Below are 19,275 nucleotides of genomic sequence, written 5' to 3'. Positions count from 1 at the left end.
TGTGACTTGGAAAGTAAAGTGATTTGTTAGTTGTTATTTTCAGTTGTCCCAGCACAGAGTGCTGGCATTCATCTCCATGAAGCCATCCCAGTGAGTTTGCATAGAGGTGTAAGGAACAAACAAGATGTTTTTCCAACACTGATGCTTGTCATAGATCTGGGTAACACTGCTATGTTTGGTGTTGTACAGTCTGGCTTTTAGACAGATTTGCTCTGATGCTCACTGGGCTTAGCCAGAAAGCCCCATGCTCTGCATATCAGCCCAGAGGTGGTGCAGCTGGTTTCATGCTGCACACAGACCCTCAGCCTCCTGTTAATATTACATATTAGACAGGTCGGAATAGTTATTAATAGTTTTTTTGTTTATGTTATTTTTTCTGGTAGTGGTGGTGGGCGGGGGTGTACCATGCCACACAACATGCCATTTACAGCCTACGGTAGTTTGCAACAGCCATTTCTTTTGCATCCATTCCCTTCTTATCCCTGTTGGCGGGAGGGGGATGAAGCAGACCCCCTGGACAGGTCGCCAGTCTGTCGCAGGACTAATGTAACAGAGTCATAAATCACATTGTTATAATTACACAAAATGTATTCTAAACCCCCAAACTGCTCCTATCATACCTGACTTTTAGGACCTCCAAGCCTGTAGTTATGTTCATTATCAGTTAGAGCCCCTCCTTATTGTTTTCTTCTTCTTCTTTGGTGCAATCCTATAAATACAGTGTACCCCTTTTGCCTCTCCCCTTTTTCTACAATTCCCCTGTGGGAGAGGTGGGTGTCATTTCTTTCCAACACCTTAAAAACACACATAATTCATATTTAGCCACCCTGATGTTTCTGATTGCGATGTTAGTTCAGTTATTGTCATTATTAAGCCTGTTTTTGTAAGATGTGATAAGTGTGTAGTATGTGTGTATCATAAATGTGTTTTAGGCTCCATAAATGCTAGCATGAATATATACTCCTTGCTAGCTTGGGAGCTGTGGTGGGTTGAGCTGGAGTGGGCAAATTATTTACTTGGAGGTCTTTCTTTCTTTTACCTTTTTTATCAGGTATGTCGGATTTCATGTTGATGTTTTTGTTTTATCTTATGTCAAATATGTTACGTGTAAATGCATATTTTATGTTTAATGTAAAAATAAATGCCCTTTTTCTACAATTCCCCTGTGGGAGAGGAGCTGGAGTGGGCAAATTATTTACTTGGAGGTCTTTCTTTCTTTTACCTTTTTTATCAGACACAACGCAGAATCACACCGGTTACACTAACACATAGAGACAGACAACCATTCGGACTCACATTCACACCTATGGGCACTGACGCTCTGACGCTCTGTTCTCTGAAAAAGACCTGTTGTATAATTCTGAAATGTACATTATTTTTCAGTTTTGGGTAACCCTACCCTTTTGTAACCTCTGGCAGTTAAACCAGTTAAGTCACCACTTACCTTTGTACCATCAAGCTATTCATTGGACTTGAACCACTTGAATAGCAAAAAAAAAACATAAAAATGAGGGTGTTATAAAACGTTTGACAGGTGGTGTACCTGTCGGACTGAAAACACCTGAATTTTAAGATTTTGATATATCAAACACGGTTGTTTGATATGTTGCAGGCACTTCCAGTTTCATAATGGGGAAAGGCTCTCCTTCTGTTTCTGCACTGGTCCCATGTCCTGCTGTTTGGGTTGAAAATGCAAACTCATCATAGTTTAAAGATTCAATATTAAATCTTAAAGGTTGATTTTAATTTTAATTTCATTCATATAAGTTTTATGCTACTCTTCATGCTGTGCTTGTCCCCACAGAAATATAAATGACTGAATAAGTGAGTGTGTAACCATGCTGTGGTTGGGGTGTGTTTTAGTCTATTAAAAAGGTTCACAGACCCCTGAGCAGCCATAACAATCTCTTTCATAATTCATCTTACAAAGGAACAAAAAGGAAAACACTGTTGCTTATGTTGGAGAGAAAACAAATGTGCTTAAAACTGAGAGAACAGTTGTGTCATTGTTAGGAGACTTGGTTTGGTTGAAGCGACATCTGCTTTGGATAGATTTGGAACTTTTTTCTTCAATATATGAATCTGAGCACATAACTTAGTTTGATGCCAATATTTAGACCTCACTCACCTTTTTTCACTCATTATGTATTTATACACCACTCTGCATTTAATCATTAGTTATTATTTATCTCTAGCCATCTTACTCTGTGTGTCTGTTTTCTGTTAAAAGGAAACGTTTTGAATGCACAACCTTACACATGAAAACACTCCCTGCCCCTGATCAGCACAGCCATCATCATTCTGAACCACACAGGCGTTTCTAAATTCCTGCATGCTTCTATGCCTAAAATATGTCTTAAGAGAGGGTTCTGCAACCTTTTCTATCTCTGTTTTATTATTGGGAAGCACTTTGGTCAACTTTGTTGTTTTTAAAAGTGCTATATACAGTAAATAAAGTTGGATTGGATTGGATTTTCTAGCAAGATGAGCATCAACAGCTCTTCATGCCATGAGTACTTTATCATGCACCGTGGTGGCCAGTCATTGATGGGGCTGCTTGTTTTGGGCCACTGTTCAGAGCCTCCTTTTAAATGACTGCTGTGTACAGATGCATACCACACAGACGAGAGGCTTCAGTGTCTAAAAATGTCCTGGGAATCTCTTGGTGTCAGCATGCTCAAATCTTCTTCAATTTACTAGCTAGGTCTCACTGTTCTGGTAAAATGGATTGCCACTGCAAACCCAATTATTGGCTTGAGAATTGAGACGTATTGAGACGCTGGTTCAGTGTAAGTGGATTCTGTCTTACTGATGAACAGAGCTCAGTGCTTTGATATAGACTGGTGTGAAATTAAATAAGCAAGATTCAAAGAGAAGAGACTGAAAGAAGTGAGCAAGTTCATCCCTGACTGAGGAGCTGCTGAGGTCACCCTGGCCTTGTCAGCATGACTTAACCAATGGCGTATAGCTCTACAGTGAGGACGATAAGGACAGAGAGAGGGCAGAGAGGTGGTTAAGGGACTAAACAAGTAGCACATTGTCACTGTGGACCTGTCAGCTTGTGTTACAGCCAGTGAGAAAGTGGGACAAAGTGCTGCTCAGGCTTTTTGGAAATCAGGCAGCCCCTTAGCCATTTCTTGCCATTCTCAATGATGATCACAGGCAATACACTGGGGTTGCTAAAGGGTCTGGCTAACCCTAGCATGCAAGACTTTTAATAATAACCCCTGAAGTGGTAACTTACGGTAATAACATGTCCATGATCAACAATCTGAAGGTAGAGAGTAAATAGTTCTAACATTAAAAAAAATAAATCATCTGATCCTTACCAGGTAAATGTAGTCAAATAAAACCAGAAGAACACATGAAATAATACACAGTGCCATTATTTATTTAACTAAATGTAAGGAATTCTGGCCCACTGTTTTTCCACAAATGCTTCAGTTGTGTGGCGTTTGTGGTCATTCCTTTATGCACAGCTCTCTTGAGGTCCTACCACAGCATTTCAAGGTCTGGACATTGACTGGGCCTCACCTCTGACTCTAGAATAGTTTGGCATATATAAGAGTTTGTGGTTGACTCAGTGAATGTGGAGTACCAGGTGACCAGCATCTCCACTCATGTCTCATCTGTTCAGAGAACTTTGCTCCAAAAGTCTTGTTTGTTCAGCTTCCCATGGGAACACCTCCAATCATATTTCTTCAGAGTCTTTCTAACTGTACTGTCATGAACTTTAATATTTAATGTGCTAATTACAGCCCACAGGGTCTGAGATGGAGTTCTTGGGATTTCGCAGTTTCTCTTAGCATTGCATGGTGAGCTGAGCTCAGGTGAATTTCTGGGACTTGAACCATCTTTAATTTTCCAACTTGTGAATGGTATTTCTTACTGTAGATTATTCTAAGATAATACTTTAAACTATTTCATAACCTAGATAATTATGCATGGGCTACAAAAATGATGTAGTGGAGATATGATATTGTAGCAGCCTTACTCCGTGTGTAGCACAGCGAGAAGCTTGTTTGTGTTCTTTGCTGATATTCTAATGATGTTTGATTCCTTGGAAAGTGATTCTGTCACTACTTAAAGTGTGCTTGTAGCCGTAAAGCAAAGTGATCCACCCGCGATGCAGTAGTGTGGCCATGTATGCAGAATACATTTAACATTAAACATGAAATCAGATGGAAACTCTAAGGTCTGTCGCAGTCGTGTAAGAACCGTGTTGTAGTCCTGACAGCACACATGTATGTGGGGGACATGTAAGAACAGAGCTGTGCTGAGCATGTGGAGCCTACTCCTCCATGTCTTTTGTTGTTCCTCATAATAAAATGAGTGAAACCATGGCAACAGCACAAGTTTCTCCCATAATAAAAACAGCAGAAGATTTATCCTTTGTCCCTTTTTTACTTGTCACACTGCTTTACTGTGACATTTGCAGCCTAGCAACGGCACCTGATGATATCTGAGATGGCAGTAAAAATGCAAAAATAAATGGACGGATGGAACGTCACCACATTTCTCCCCGGGTACTCCCGCTTCCTCCAACAGTCCAATGACATGCAGTTTGTGGGGATAGGTTAACTGATCAATCTAAATTGCCCAATGGTTGTTTGTGTCTGTGTGTTGGCCCTGCGACAGACTGGCGACCTGTCCAGGGTCTACCCCGCCTCTCACCCTATGACAGCTGGCGTAGGCTCCAGCACCCTCCCAACCCTGAAAAGGATAAGCAGAAGCAAATGGATGGATATATTTATATATATATATATTCGTGCTGTTAGCGTTAATCTCGTTAAAATGACGTTAATGCCATAACCGCATTATAGCAGCCACACGCTGCTATATATATATATTTATATTTGTTAATTTGAGTTTATTACAGTTTAGGTTTTAGTTTAGTTTCCCCAGCTTGCCTTGTTTCCCCACCATCTTTAGTACAGCGGCTGAAATGAACATTGCTTTCCCTTCTATTCACTTTTTATGTGTTTATGTATGCAAGAGACCGTATAAGTAACTTTTGATTTTAGGATCACAAATAGTTCTTTCAGATTATATTTGACTATTTAGCATTTGTACATGATCTCTTTCCTTATTGTGTCTTTCTTCATGCCTTCTCCTCCACTACTCTTTCTCCTCTCTCATTTCCACCTCATTGTCTTCCTCTTCAAGCTTCATCTTCTGCACTGAAGTCAGGAGATGAGGCTCTAAAAATAGTATCATTACTACAATGTACTGGCTTGTAGAAGACATCTTGAGGTTTTAATTACTAACTATACTGGTGTGGTTAAAGGTTTCCATACAGTCACAATGGGCATGAATGTCATGGTAATTTGAGTCTTTTAATGATTTCTTTGAGCTCTTCTCTTTCCAGGTAATCACTTTTTATTGTAAGTTATAAAAACAGGATTGATTGGTCAAAAACTTGGGGGAGAACTTTCGGTCTAGCAGAATCAACATCAAAGTTTTGTACCTTCCGGTGCCAACAACAGTCCAGGCAGATCATCCCCCTCAAATTCCTCAGAGAGGGGGAATTCTCCCTGCTGTTAGTGTCTGAGTGCAACGGTCTATTCTACAATGGTAAATGGTAAATGGCCTGTATTTATATAGCGCTTTTACTAGTCCCTAAGGACCCCAAAGCGCTTTACATATCCAGTCATCCATCCACCCATTCACGCACACATTCACACATATACAATACATATATGTGTACAATAAAGGATAAAACAGTGACTTTTAGCCAGCATAGTTTGATCCTCATCATCGTCAGATAGGCTCATGTGGCTCTGTTTGAAAAACAGGCTTTAAAGTGGTCAGTGCAGTGTTACTGAGCACAGTGCAGGCCCTGCATTCTTTTACTGATGTTACGACTATCACGGTGTGCAGTGTATTTCATCCCAGTACATCCCTACCAGTGTCACCATGGAAATACAGCTCCTCATATCAATAATGAGTAGCTGACGTGGTAGGGTCATCACTTCCACTCCACCTGGTGCCAGTCGCGTTGGTGTTGAGTTTTATTTGGTTATATTTTATCAGTTGTCTAATGTAAGAGATCTATCGTGTGGACTCTTTCAGTAGCTCCAGAGTGCGATGCTTTACATTCACCTAATGAGTGAAAGCAGCCTGGTTTGATCCCTGGAGGAACCAAATACACTGCTTAGTTAACTGTCCCAACAGACTGGGAAATAAAGTATTTGCAGGGAAAAACTTGGACATATGAGAGAAAGTGAGTTATGGCGCTATGATTTATGACAGGGGAAGTAAGAAAAAAATTGGCTTGGTTTGTCCCCAGTATACCTTTTTTGCTTTCTTCTGACCAGTGCTTGTGCTAGGTCCTCATCGGGGTCAGAGTTTTCTCCAGCACCAGGTCCCACTGACTACTTTGTCCTTTCACATATGTATCTATTACTATTACGCTGCATCGGCTCACTCACAGCATGGCTGTTATGTAATTTCTTCTTCGTCTTCTTCTGTTTTACTGACAGCTGGCAACCCATTTAATTAGAGCAGGTAGTTGTACTGCCCTCTAGTGGAAGAGAATGTAATTGTTCTGCCCGATACCCACACCGATCGCTTAGATTACTAATCAGGTGGAACCAGATAATCTTCCACGGCACACCTGATCATTTCTCACGGCACACCTATGTGCCGCGGTGCAGTGGTTGGGAAACACTGCCTTAGCTGAAGAGGAGTGACTGCGTCAACCACCGTACCTGTTTTTACTGGTCACCTCGGGTTTCTATCACTTTTCACTGGTTCCCTAAGCCACCGTAGTTTTTGTGTCTAAAAGCTATTATGTTCTCTAGTGGCATGATCTTTCATATTTTTCTCCTCATGAAGAGAAATCCCACATCCAGACCCAAACATGAGTGTGTCTGCTAACAGGAACTGTGTGTTTAATAAAGTGTGATATTACTCGGTGCCACACACATGTCAGTGATTCACTGACTGTTACACTGTTACACTGTTACACTGTTCTTTCATTCCACAAACACACACTGGCTTCTTTTGCATCAGTTACACATTCACCATTCTGCTGCTCACTGGCATCAGTGTCTGAAAACAATAATAAATACAGTTTATTTATAATTAATTTTAATGTTGCATTGAAGCTGCCTGACGTAAACAGCTGTTTAGAAAATTACTTGTTTGAAAGGTTTCCATCCGTCCCTGATTTAGACGTTTGCTCCAGCTCTTCAGACCTCACCCTGGGGACTGGAAGACTTCTATAGTGTAAGGATCAGTGGCCTGCCATGTTTGTCTGTAGCAGCTTTCTTTGGCTAATAGTCAACTTTAGAGAGTTGCATAGAAAGTGGGCTCGGTCCTGTTTTCAAAAGCATACATATTTGCACATAGACAGGCTTGAGTCCTTTTGTGTATTCAGCAGCTGTGTCACTAGTGATGGAGCCCACTGAGAGAGCACTGGTACGAATGACTGACAAAATAACACCACCCACACTAGCAGCACCCACTCACAGGTAAAGTGCTGCTCCTTTCAGTAATCTGTTTTCTTTGTGTATGTGGCCCCTATTTCTCCTAGATCACAGTGACAGAGACTGTGCTGTTTCTGGTCCAGTACACGTCCAAGGAGTTTGACCGTTTAGAGAAGACGGTGGCCACCGGAGACTGCTGTTACCTCAACCCACTGGTACGCAGGACATTCCGCTTCCTCGGTAAGTTTTAGGCGTGTGTATGCTTGTTTCTGTTACTTCACCTGTCAAAGCTGAATGTTTTTCTATAAGTCTGTGAGAAAACTGGCCACATGTGACATTCACATAATAAACTAGTTAGTTGAGTTTGTTGATCAGGTCCTTTGATCAACAAACACACTTTTTCCCACTAAATTGAAAAACTAAGATCGACTACAGGAACAGCACTGATGTTTTGGACGCTAGAAACAACTTTTCTTTCACTCAACCTGAACTAATCGTCTCAGTAAAGCTCCACCTGTTTGCTCTTTGCATTGTGTAACTGTGCCAGCGTCATCATTGCTGCTGCTGTTGGGTTATCAGTGTTTCCGATTAAAACTGGGGGCTCCTGAATACGTTTGTGTTGCAGGTCTGTTTTTAGTGGCAAATGTGGGTGCGTTTGCATTTCCACAGTGACAGTGGTGCTCTACAGAGCCATGCCTTAAACGAAGAGAAAGACCTCTTGGATAAGTATTATTTAAACCATGAAAGGACATTCATTACCTTTAAGTCCAACTACTTGTTCTAGCCTTGCCAGGAGAATATTGTGATCAACCGTAGGGCTGTGCCATATGACCAAAATCTCATATCCCGATATAAGACATCTATCATCCCGATAACAATATAAATCACAAGAATTTAACATTTTCTGTAAATTCTGTGAATCTCAGGCAGATTGACTTGCATTGAAGTGTTTCCAGCTGGGCGTCATGTACCTGGAGTTGAGACTTTTAACCGATGCATGAAACGATACATTTTTAGACATAAGTTGTAACGGCCGTTGTTTTCTTTGTGAGTATTTATTACACGGCGTGCTGCCGGGAAAAGCCTGCTCTAACGTTTGAGTCTAAGGTTTATTTTTTAGCACCCCGATGGCTCTTTTTTGCTTCTCATCCATAAATGCTCTCCATACTCTTTCATGGGATTTAGTTTATTTTGAAAAGTCTCAACAGGATTTTGAGCTTTATTGTAAAAGGTATGCAAAACAAACAAGCAGACGGCGGAGCCACGCCATTTTTTTACCGTCTTGGTTGCTAACGACAACGTGTAAAAACAGGCACTTGTCCGTCCGTAGTGTGGTTATATTAAATATAAGACAAAGAGAGAACAGGTCAGCCCGGCAAGGAAAATCAGTGAGGCCACTGATGATATGGCAGAAATGGGCAAAAAATATTGCAAAAAAAATTCAATATCTCAAAAAGTATAGAAGTTATGAACACCAAAAGTTATAGCCGGCATTAGCAGAAAGAGCAGAATTTTTTAAAGTTTGAACGGTGAAAATCTGATGAAAACTGTGGGAGTAGTTAAGTGCCAAAAAGTGTACGGAAGCAACTGGAATATAGTGGAATAAAGAATAAAGAGAAACAGGATCTCAAGGGCATCCACACAAATATTGACGTAAACAGTTTCTTTTGCGACACCACGAAACAAACGATAGCATAAAATGAAACGATGGACGTTTTTATATCGTCAGCTGATATATATCGTTATATCGAACAGCCCTAATCAACCGTATCGTTAAGTCAAATAAAACTAGGACCACTGAGCACCCTGAATCAGCAGTTAAAAGGAGGTCATTAAAAACTCTTAATAGCGCTGTCTCGGTACTGTGGCGTGGTTTAAACCCAGATTGGAATTTCTCGCTGATTCCATTAGTCTCTAACAAGGTCAGCAATTTATGAAGGACTATTTTTTCCGAGATTTTCCAATAATGGCGGTTGAGGCTGTGATGCTGTGTTCTTTGACCAGGAGAGATCTTCTGAGATGTGCACACACAGGAACTTGGTGCTGCTTACCCTCTCCACAGCAGCACTGTTGATGGTTAGTGGGGTGTGCAGGGTGTGAGTTCTCCTGAGGTCTGTGGTGATCTCCGTAGTCTTCTCCACATTCAGGGAAAGGTTGTTGTTGCTGCACCACTCAGCCAGATGGTTAACTTCACTCCTCTATGTCTCATCGTTGTTGCTGATGTGACACAGCTGTGTCTGAGGCCAACTTGATGTAGCTGTGTGATGGTGTGCAGTTGAGAAGGGGGCTCAACATACATCGTTGGGAGCCCACGTATTCAGTGTTCTTGAGCTAAAGGTGTTGTTGCCGACCCGTACTATCTGCTGTCTTCCTGTCAGGAAATCCAGCAGCCAGTTACACAGCGAGGTGCTGAGCCCCACCAGATCCAGTTTGTTAATGAGTTGCTGGGGAATGATTGTGTTGAATGCTGAAGTCAATGAACAGCACTCTAACATATGAGTCAGATGTGTGAGGGCTGATTGAAGGCAGTTAAAATTACATCATTGATTTGGCGGTTTGACCCGTATGGACCGGCAGGAATGATTTCCTGTGCCGTTCAGTGGTGCATTTGGGTAAGTTCAGTCTCTCACTGAACACCCTCCTGTGACAGGCCAGGATGTCATAGTGTGGGCGGGAGGTATTGTCCACCATTGTGCTCGCCTTGGACATCATAAGGGAGTCCAGCTCCATCCCCACAACATTGCTGGCTTTCCAGATCAGTTTATCGCGTTTGTTGTGACCATTGGCACCCTCGTCTCCTGGACTGGGGCAGGATGTCTCAGGATGGGCGACGCGGAACACCCACTTCACCTCCAATAACGGGCAGTCCTGGCGGATGTGCACTAGTCGCCCACATCTCCAGCACTCTTGCTCTGATGCTTGTGCTGCTCCGATGAGCTGAGCACAACTTCCATAGCCCTCATGACCTGCAGAGAAACAACAGAGGAGAAGGGGTTAGAGAAGGGGTTAGTATCCATTTCCAGTGGGAGGAAATGGCTAGAGCTCCATAACCACTGGCCGGGCTGGTGATGCCACCGGGTGCCTCTTCCTTTGGGCCAGGACTGGTCAGTTGGTCGCTGCTTGCCCCAGCTGCTCCCATGGTGGTTCCACCCAAGCTGCTTGAGGCTCGCCAGCCAGTGACAGTGAACTCACTCCACTGTTCTGACCGAGACAAACTGCTCCTGGACGACAGTGTCGAGCAGCTGAGGTTTACTTAGGGCTGCAGCTTCCTGGCCGTGGCTTCATGCAGTCACCTCACTTAAGCGAAGGGCTGTCTGCAACCCTATCAAACTGTTCCGGAACCAGCACCAATGGTCTATCCAGTCTAGGATGGTCCATCTAATGTAGGAAGGGTGCCCTTGCTGTTGCGTGGAGGCTCATAACTGCCACCTGGGCCTCCTCCAGTCAGCAAGGAGCCAGAACAAGTGATGAGGTTTTCCAATACTTCTGTCTGCTGCTTGCTCCAGGCATGTACCTCCTCCAACTGCTTCAGATGCACAGCTGCCAGCTCAGACACCATCTGGGCCAGTGCCCCCATCAGCTACACAGGTTGGGGCTCTGTCATGCCAGCCTGGGTTTCAACACCACTGTAAAAAGAACCTGGCACGACCCATACATGGCTTCTTCCAAAACCTTTTTGCAATTTTCAGTGTCTCTCTGGCAGCTTGATTCCCATTGCACTCCTGTTAGCTGCCTCGATCAGCTGCTTTCTTAGACAGACACCAAGATCCCAACATGAGCTGAAGATGTTCATTTGGACTGAGCAGCACGGGCAGGATAAGCAAAGAGGACATCAGAGGGACAGCTCAAAGTTAAAGAGGTTGAGATGGTTTGGAGATGTGCAGAGGAAGGATACTGAATGGTGGACAAAGGATGATGAAGATGGACCTGAAGGGCAGGAGGGGAAGACCTCAGAGGAGGTTCATGGATGTAGTGAAGGAGGACATACAGAGGGATGGCCACTAAAGGATGCAGCGAAAGAGAAGAAGAAGAAGAAGAGCCCATGCGATAATATCCAACTTCAATGCAATATTTTTCTCACACGTCACACAAAAGGGCTAAGGAGAAGATCAGAGTAACAGAGTCAGTGTGTAAGAATCATTCACCGCAGGTTGGCCTCTTCTCTCTGATGGGTAATTGAGAGATGGAGATAAGACTGAGGAGTATTACATAGTTCCTTAGGGATGAATCCACTTGGGGGCCTGGCTTTATCCTTGCATTTACACATTCAGCACACTATTCATGCTGCTCCTTAACATTAACAGTCCTCTCATTGCAGACTAAAGCTCCTTTTATCCCTTTATCTTATATTGGAATTGGTTGTCTTGCATTAAACAGTGCCAGAGTGTATCAGAATAAAGCTCATGTCTTAGTGTTAATTGATGTCAGTTATGAAAGTGCTCCACAGTGACTTTATGATAAAGTTGTCTTTTCCCAGCAACATGGAGAAGAAGGATGAAGAGCTTTAGCTGCAGAGGGGTTTTGTAAAGTAATGAAAGTGTGCCACATTAAGAATCAACACCATCCCCGCTAGAAGAATGACTTTAATGCAGATTCAGAATTGCTTTACCCTAAAACCGAGGCTCTGGCTCGAAGAGGAGAACTGCCACAAAAACAATATTTTATCCAACAAAGGAAAAGCTATTCTAAAAGCAAGAAGGAAGAACTTCATCATTATGAAGCACACGTCATTAGCACAATGTAGAGGCTATAGAACGGAGATAGATAGCTTAACTAAAAGCCTCACTTTAACTCTGTAATTTTCTCTGCTACAAGGTACAAAAGTGTCTTAAGCAAATGGCAGCTCAATTATACAAATAAAACAAGACGAGGATAGTGCTTTGCCCTCTGAAAAACTACTAATCACTGAGCCTGGCAAAAGAAAAAGACAGGCTTGTCAGAGGAAGCAGCAAGGAACTCAACCAAAAGTAAAATAAGATCAAATGAAATATAAATCCATGGAGGGCTGAGAGGGTGAAAATATGACATGCTGTTATTTTGAATTAAGCCTATTTGGTTCCTTTCTCAGCTCAATCTCATAGTAAAATTTAGAACAGCTACACTTGTGAACAGTGAAAATTATAGCACAATCCTATTTCCAAAACAGTTGGAAAATGTAAATAAAAGATTTCCCAATCTCATAAACCCACATCTTAATCAGAGGGCTTGATAGAACTAGAATCCCTAGAATAACTAGCACAATTTTTGAGTGGGTTGGAGGTGGGAGAATATGTCTGTGAAGGTTCTCAGTCAGGTGGGAGAAGCACTCAAACTACTTTGGTGTTTCAGCCCTTATGTGACAATATGATTCTTCATTTAGACTGACATGAACTACCACTTGCCACCAATACGAGACATCATCACTTGTGTAACCCCGATTCATTGGGTGTTTCGGCCGCAAACAACCATCTGCTATCTATGAAGGGAAAATGTACCATAGCAACATCCCAAAAAAGAAAAACAGGAACGAGGAAATGACAACAGGCAGTATGGTGGTTCATGCAGTGAGGACACCCCCCACTCTCGTCACAGGCACCTGACTCACCAGAGCCCAAACACCAACACCTATGGTGGTGAGAGAATGACCCATGAACTCAGAGACCCTAAGCAGCCGCAACAATGAAGGTCAAGATCAAGCCACAGTGCACCAGCATGTAGAATCACAAAATGTACAGGAAGGTCTCTACCAGAGCCCACAGCTCATCAACCAAGGTCTAACAGAAAATAGATGGCTCATCCCAGACCCACCATAGCAACATAAAGACTGGAAGGAGCCTGCAGGAGCCGATGTACTGCAAAAAGACCCACAGAGGACACCTGCCAGCACAACCAGGGCGCTGAAGCACAACCCCAGTTGCATGGGCCCACCCAGCCACCCAGCCACCCACCCCCACCACTCCTGCCATCCCCCGATAGAGCAGAAGGTGCCCACCCCAGACAGCCGGATGCAGGGACCAGGCATTGGGCCTGCCAGGAGGACCCCAGCACAAGGCAGAGATAAAGGGAAGAGAAAGGACAGGAGGGGGGGAGTAGGCGGGATCCGCCAATCTCCTGCCTCATCACCTCCAAATGCCAGATTGAATTGAAATTGAAACATCTTTTACATGTGTTAGTGGTTGTAAAGGGCTGTGGGTTGGACATTTTTGTCTTAACTGTGTTCTTTAGTTGTTGTTGTTAAACAGATGACTGGCTGATAGAACCTTACAGAGGTTTTATTTTGAGTTTGTGATTTCAAGGGTTTTCACCAGGCCGTTAAGGTGCAGAAGCTCAAAGGGTTTTTGAGGCAGTTATGGCGTATAACTGAAGCGGTAATAAAGGGGAAGTCTGAAAGTTTCATTCCATCGATTGTGTGCTTCATTCTGGTGAATCCATCTTATGATGTATTTTATTCGGTTAGCTAAATAGTCTAAGGACTGAAAACATTTTGATGCAATCATTAAGGAAAAATTATTAATTTGGAATAAGTGAGTGATAATTTGGGGGAGGTAATTATACCTAGCTTTTGATAGCTCAAAAGTTCAAATCTTGGTCTGCAGGAATCATTGAGTTCTTCATTATTGGAAGTATTATTAGTAATTCATTTTGACCAATCTGATGTTCGTGAAAAATTTGTAATGAGATGAAATATGTCCTTTACTGAATTTGTTGGTTCTTGTAAATACAGTAATATATCATCAGCATATAAATGAATTTTGTGTTCTAATATAGAGGTTTGATTACCTTTGATATTTTTGTGGAATGGCAAGTGGTTCTAAGAAAACTGCGAATTATTAGGGTGAGAGTGGGGATCCTTGTCTTGTCCCTCTCTCCACGCTTAAACATTGAGAGATGATCCCATTAGTGGTGACCTTGGCCTGTGATGGGGTATAGAGAGTGGTTATCTAATAATTAATAATGCTGGGCACCCTTTAATATAGGTGACAGAGATCCTCTGGATTGTTCTGGGAATATGATTCACTTGGGTATGAAACTTGCAGACTGTTGTTTTAGTTGAAGGAATTAGGTTTATTATAGGTCGTGTTCAAATTTACCTGCTCTGCCTCGGGGTGTCTAGAGGCAAGAATCAAGCGCACCATGTGCTGAGCATGCAGAGTGGATATACCTAAAGGAGCTGCTGCAGCTGTAACTGAGTTAGTGTGATTGAGTTGTGCCGTAATGAATCAGTAAGTGTTATTCCCTTGGCAAGTTAATTGGCATGATGCTGGTTGTAACTGTTCGTGCATGTTAAAATTATGTGTCTCAGTACATTGATACTATGTTGGTAAGATTATTTAGCACTGAGATAACAGCAGTGGCCATAATCTATTCAATAATTACATCCAGTTGTATCAGGAATTAAGTTAAAGGACTTTTTTGCTGTTTAGTTTAACTGTTGCTAGCTTTGCCATATTCATGCCTTACTATTAGCAACTTGTATGACGTGCTATGAAGCAAATTTATGGTCTACAGTGACCCCTTATGGACACTGGGAGACATCGCTGGTGTCAGATAAATGACGTTATTGTGATTGTGATTACACTTTGATGTAAACAATTCTTCCGTGGGACTTTATTAAAGACAATCAACCCAACATGTTTCTGACTAGTATATCCAGTGTTCCAATATGTCCTCTGCAGGTCGTTTGTGTCACGGTCCTGGGTCGGTGAGCCAGTGCTTTGAGTTTCTTGTGTTTCTGAGTTTTTGTATTATGCTCTTAGTTCTTTGTTGTTATTCTATAGTCTATTGTCTTAGTTTGGCCTTCTTGTATCCTGTTTAGTTCTCTGAGTAGTTAGTAGCTGCCCTCTGTGTCTCTTTGTTGTTGTTCTCTGTGTTTCTTAGTTCCTGTCTCCCCTAGTCTAGTTTGCATCTGTGCTACTTCCTGTTTTACTTTGAAGGTCTGTGTCTCATGTGAGTGTATCCTACTTTGCTCACTTGTCTCGTCAGTTCTGATTTCTCCAGCTGTGCTCCTCTTCTGTGTCTCATTCCCCTCGTTACTTCCCAGTGTATTTGAGCCCTGTGTTTCTCTGTGTCAGTGTTGTGATCTCCGTCATGCTGTGTGTTTCTCCCTGTGTGTGTTTTATTAGATTCTTCTCAGTTTAGGATTTGTATACGTTCTATGTTTAGCAATTAAAGCTGCCATTTGGAGTTCAATCCCGTTTCTAGTGAGTTTGCGTTTGGGTCCAATTCCTGCCTGCACACAGCCGAAACATGACAGTTTGGTTACCATCTGTCCTTAGCTGACTTGAGCTGGTAGTACTTTCTACAATCTAGGTTGTGGATTGACTCAGGAGCTACATTTCCTCCTTTGCCAGAAAAATCCTGTGGCTGGCACCCTAAAAATCTATTTATTTTTTTAAAGGGTAGAAATAAGGTTTTTGCTACTATCATCTAATGGGTCTCAGGGCTGTCAGTTTCTCTTTACAGTAACATTAGTAGCAGCTGTTATTCCAAATTATAAAGTACTCTTTAAAATACACAATCTGGAAATCCCATTTTATGCAGCATGCCTGCCTGTGTCGATTATGGTGCATTTATGCATGACTATGGATAAGTACTTTGGGCAGGCTTGTTGGCACAGTGAGTGAGCACAGATGAATGAATCCCAGAAAGACTGTGCTGTGCTGTGTGGAGTAATGAAGGCTCCACGTCGCCTGTTTGCTTGGGCCTGCCTGAATCTCTGAGCCTCAACGCCAAAAGATTCCTGAGTTGATTTGACTTTTAAGCTGAGGAGTTGCTTTGGGGTGTTAAAAGGTATCAGCACAAAGTGTTAAAAAGTGAAGCAAGATAGAGACCTGTTAGCTCCGCTGTTGTAGTTTTCCACTTTTTTATTTTGGTTATGATACATAAATAGTGTCAAGATATATGACATGTGTCTTCACATTACTGAAAGAGCCACATTTCTGATTAGTCAGTGTCAGCATGAAAGGCTTCCATCTGGGACTGCAGCGAATGCTGAAGCATCTTTCAGCTTGAATTATTCTATAACAACCAACACTTGTTTCCAAAACAAGACGATGCATAATATAGCAAGTTTGGTGATAAAAGTCTGAGTGAACCTCACATTCACACAGATGGGATGGCAGATGGGCAAATGAACAGCTGTGTGTTGTATGGGACATCACCTCCCATCTCTAGCAGTTTGCCTCCTTGAAACATTCATTCACAGCACCTGCTGTAAAACTGATCTAGGCACATGTTACTGACTATAAATCACTGGATCTCTAACTTCACTTTAAACCACACGTGTATCTTCCTTAGCTGTAAAAAGTCCGTATTTGCAACGTTTTTTTGAGATTTTAAAGTGCGATATCAGGGACGAGTCAAATAAAGAAAGAAATTAGGTAAATATGAATCTTAAATACATAAGGAAACAGTAACACTATATTATCTAAGTTGAATGAAGAATAATAAGTACACTCTGACTGGTTGTCCTATGCTTACTACACCTTACACCTACAAAAGGACTGTTGGACTATGGAGACCCATTTGGTCTCAATGGTTTTTGGTCTTTGAGGCTTTGGTGACTTTTTGACATTTTCCACCTCAGCAGTTGGTGAAACCGCTCGGTGATTTTCCATGGTCTCCATGCTGTGGTTCCTAAATGCTTCCAGGGGGGTTAGGACTCATTATTTACATGCTTGGCTGGATGCTTGACTCAAAACACCTGGATTTAAAGTTTAAGAGATCTATTCCAATATAGCATAGCACAACTAATCTCCTGCAACGATCTCTGTATAAATTTTACATGATTTAAGGAAAGCCTCATATCATGATGATATTTCTGTAGCAACACCATGTGTTAATGTGAACACACGAGACAAACCCAGAGATGTCTGACATTGACAACTGTGTGTCCACCTCTGATAAAGGTTCAGTAAAAAGGGAGCTACTTCAACAAAGCAGTGATCTGTACAATATGTGAGAAAAGTCTTTCTGGTAAATCTGGAAACAGCAAACTTTCATCAATGGAGTGCAGGGAGAGAGAGGACCCAAAAGTAGACACCCTCAGCAGACTGGGCTGGACTCTGAGTGAGCCTTTACTAGCTGATGAATGCCTTAAAAGGAAACCGAAAGCAACTGGAATAACAGCCAGGAAGCATAGGAACTTAGAAAAATGAAGGGAGGATAAGCTGAAGTTTGAGCAAGAGACAAAGAGAGTCTGGGACAATAAATATGACTGAAGTGGAACGGTAACACACACAAGATTAGACTAAATACAGCGATGGAAGAAAAAACTGGGACAGGAGCTAAACTAAGCAGGGACAAAACTAACACACATTTTTCAGTTTTATTGTGCAGCTCCTGATGAGTTGCAAGGTTACTTTAGAAGTTGTTAAACTGAAGTGTTACACAGTTACGTTTGTACTTCTCCATCCATCCATCCATTTTCTTCCACTTAACCCCCGGATAAGCTAAAGAAATGGATGGAAAGATTCCCAGACCAACCGAGACATACAACCTCTCCAGTGTTTCCTTGGTCTGCCCCGGGGCCTCCTTCCAAACAGTGTCCAGGGAAATCATTACTTTCTGCTCACATTTGGCTTGTGCTGTGGCACTATATTGCTGCAAATTAGGCAGAGTGCCATCAGTGACAATAGCTTATTTGAAAAGGACACAATAACATTTTCCTTGAAATATTGGGATATTATTTTGAGGCTCTGTCCTCTTGTCAAAGGGGACCATGATGGCACCTTTATTGTGCACCACTGACAGGCAAGATTAGGACCCATAATGCAGAATTCAGCAAGCCAGACACAAGTTTAAAACTTAGCTCTTACTGATGGTGATTCACAGGTAAACAATCCAATCACGGGTCAGGGCAGGAACAAACAAACTGAAAACACAGACTCAAGGAGAGCTTGTGGATGAGAGAGCACACACACACACAACACTAAGTCAAATCCATTTTGGCTGTAACAAGACCAAATGTGGAACAAATGAAGCGCTTTGATGCACTGTACACCTGCGTTTGTAGTGTGATGAAGAAAAACGATGAAGTAGCATCAGTTTCCTCTGTGTTTGTCACAGACCAGCTCACTTTGGTCACCACAGTGGCTCCTGCACGTTTTCTTTGGTATTCTTGCGTCTTTACAAATATTAGAGCGTGCTAGTATTCACACCTGACACATTCCATGTGTTTGCATTTCTGCATGTGTGCCTGAGTGTATCTGTTCATGTGCATAAGTATGCATGCTCGCACATGTTTGTAGCCAACATTTGCATGATGTGAACCAAGCCGTCTTGCAGCTCCATAGCCTTCCCTTAACACTCAGGCCAGGCGTAGCTTTGCATAATGACTCACAGGCTGTGCTGCTCAGGGAAGATTATATTTAGAACACAGCCGAGGGTCGTGGGGCACTTGTGCACTCATCTTCAGGAGTCTGTTTTACCTCTGTTGCTTTGCTTGTTGAACTTTACATTTATAAAGTTCGTGCTCAGCCTACTCTGTAAGTGACATTATGTAAAACAGTCCAGATAACATCAATATTTAAAAGTTTTGAGCCCGTTGGGAGCACACTGCACTGCAGCTTTAACCTTTTTTTTTAAGTGCACCACTGCTGCTTACAAAGGTATTTTCTTTTCAGCTAAAGTCTCTTGAAGTCTTCCCTAAGCTTCTGGAATTTGATGGAGCAATGTGTAACCTGAAAAAAGCACTGATGTCAGCATCATCTGTAGCTGTTGGGCGGACTGCAGTATTGTTCATGTTTGTGTGCTGCTCACACTCACACGATGAATTAGTATCGGCTAAAACATTGCTCAGACATGGTACTGTTGATTCTGTTCATCTAGACGTTGTCAGTGGCTCATCCGAGTGTCACGCGATCAT

The 19,275-nt window shown here is 42.3% G+C and overlaps 1 protein-coding gene across 2 annotated transcripts in view; it reads left to right on the top strand.

Annotated features, from left to right (window-relative positions):
• plppr5b (phospholipid phosphatase related 5b) overlaps window positions 1–19,275 on the top strand; it is a 101,053-nt gene that overhangs the window by 15,766 nt on the left and 66,012 nt on the right. For both annotated transcript variants that reach the window (XM_026179129.1, XM_026179130.1), the window contains exon 2: window positions 7,538–7,670. In XM_026179129.1, coding sequence (XP_026034914.1) covers window positions 7,538–7,670 — 133 coding nt within the window. The remainder of the gene's footprint in view (window positions 1–7,537; window positions 7,671–19,275) is intronic.

This window comes from Astatotilapia calliptera, chromosome 9, assembly GCF_900246225.1.
Source record: "Astatotilapia calliptera chromosome 9, fAstCal1.2, whole genome shotgun sequence".
Classification (NCBI taxonomy): Eukaryota; Metazoa; Chordata; class Actinopteri; order Cichliformes; family Cichlidae; genus Astatotilapia; species Astatotilapia calliptera.
The sequence above is the reverse complement of the archived record's forward strand: the minus strand, read 5'-3'. Positions and strand labels throughout refer to the sequence as shown.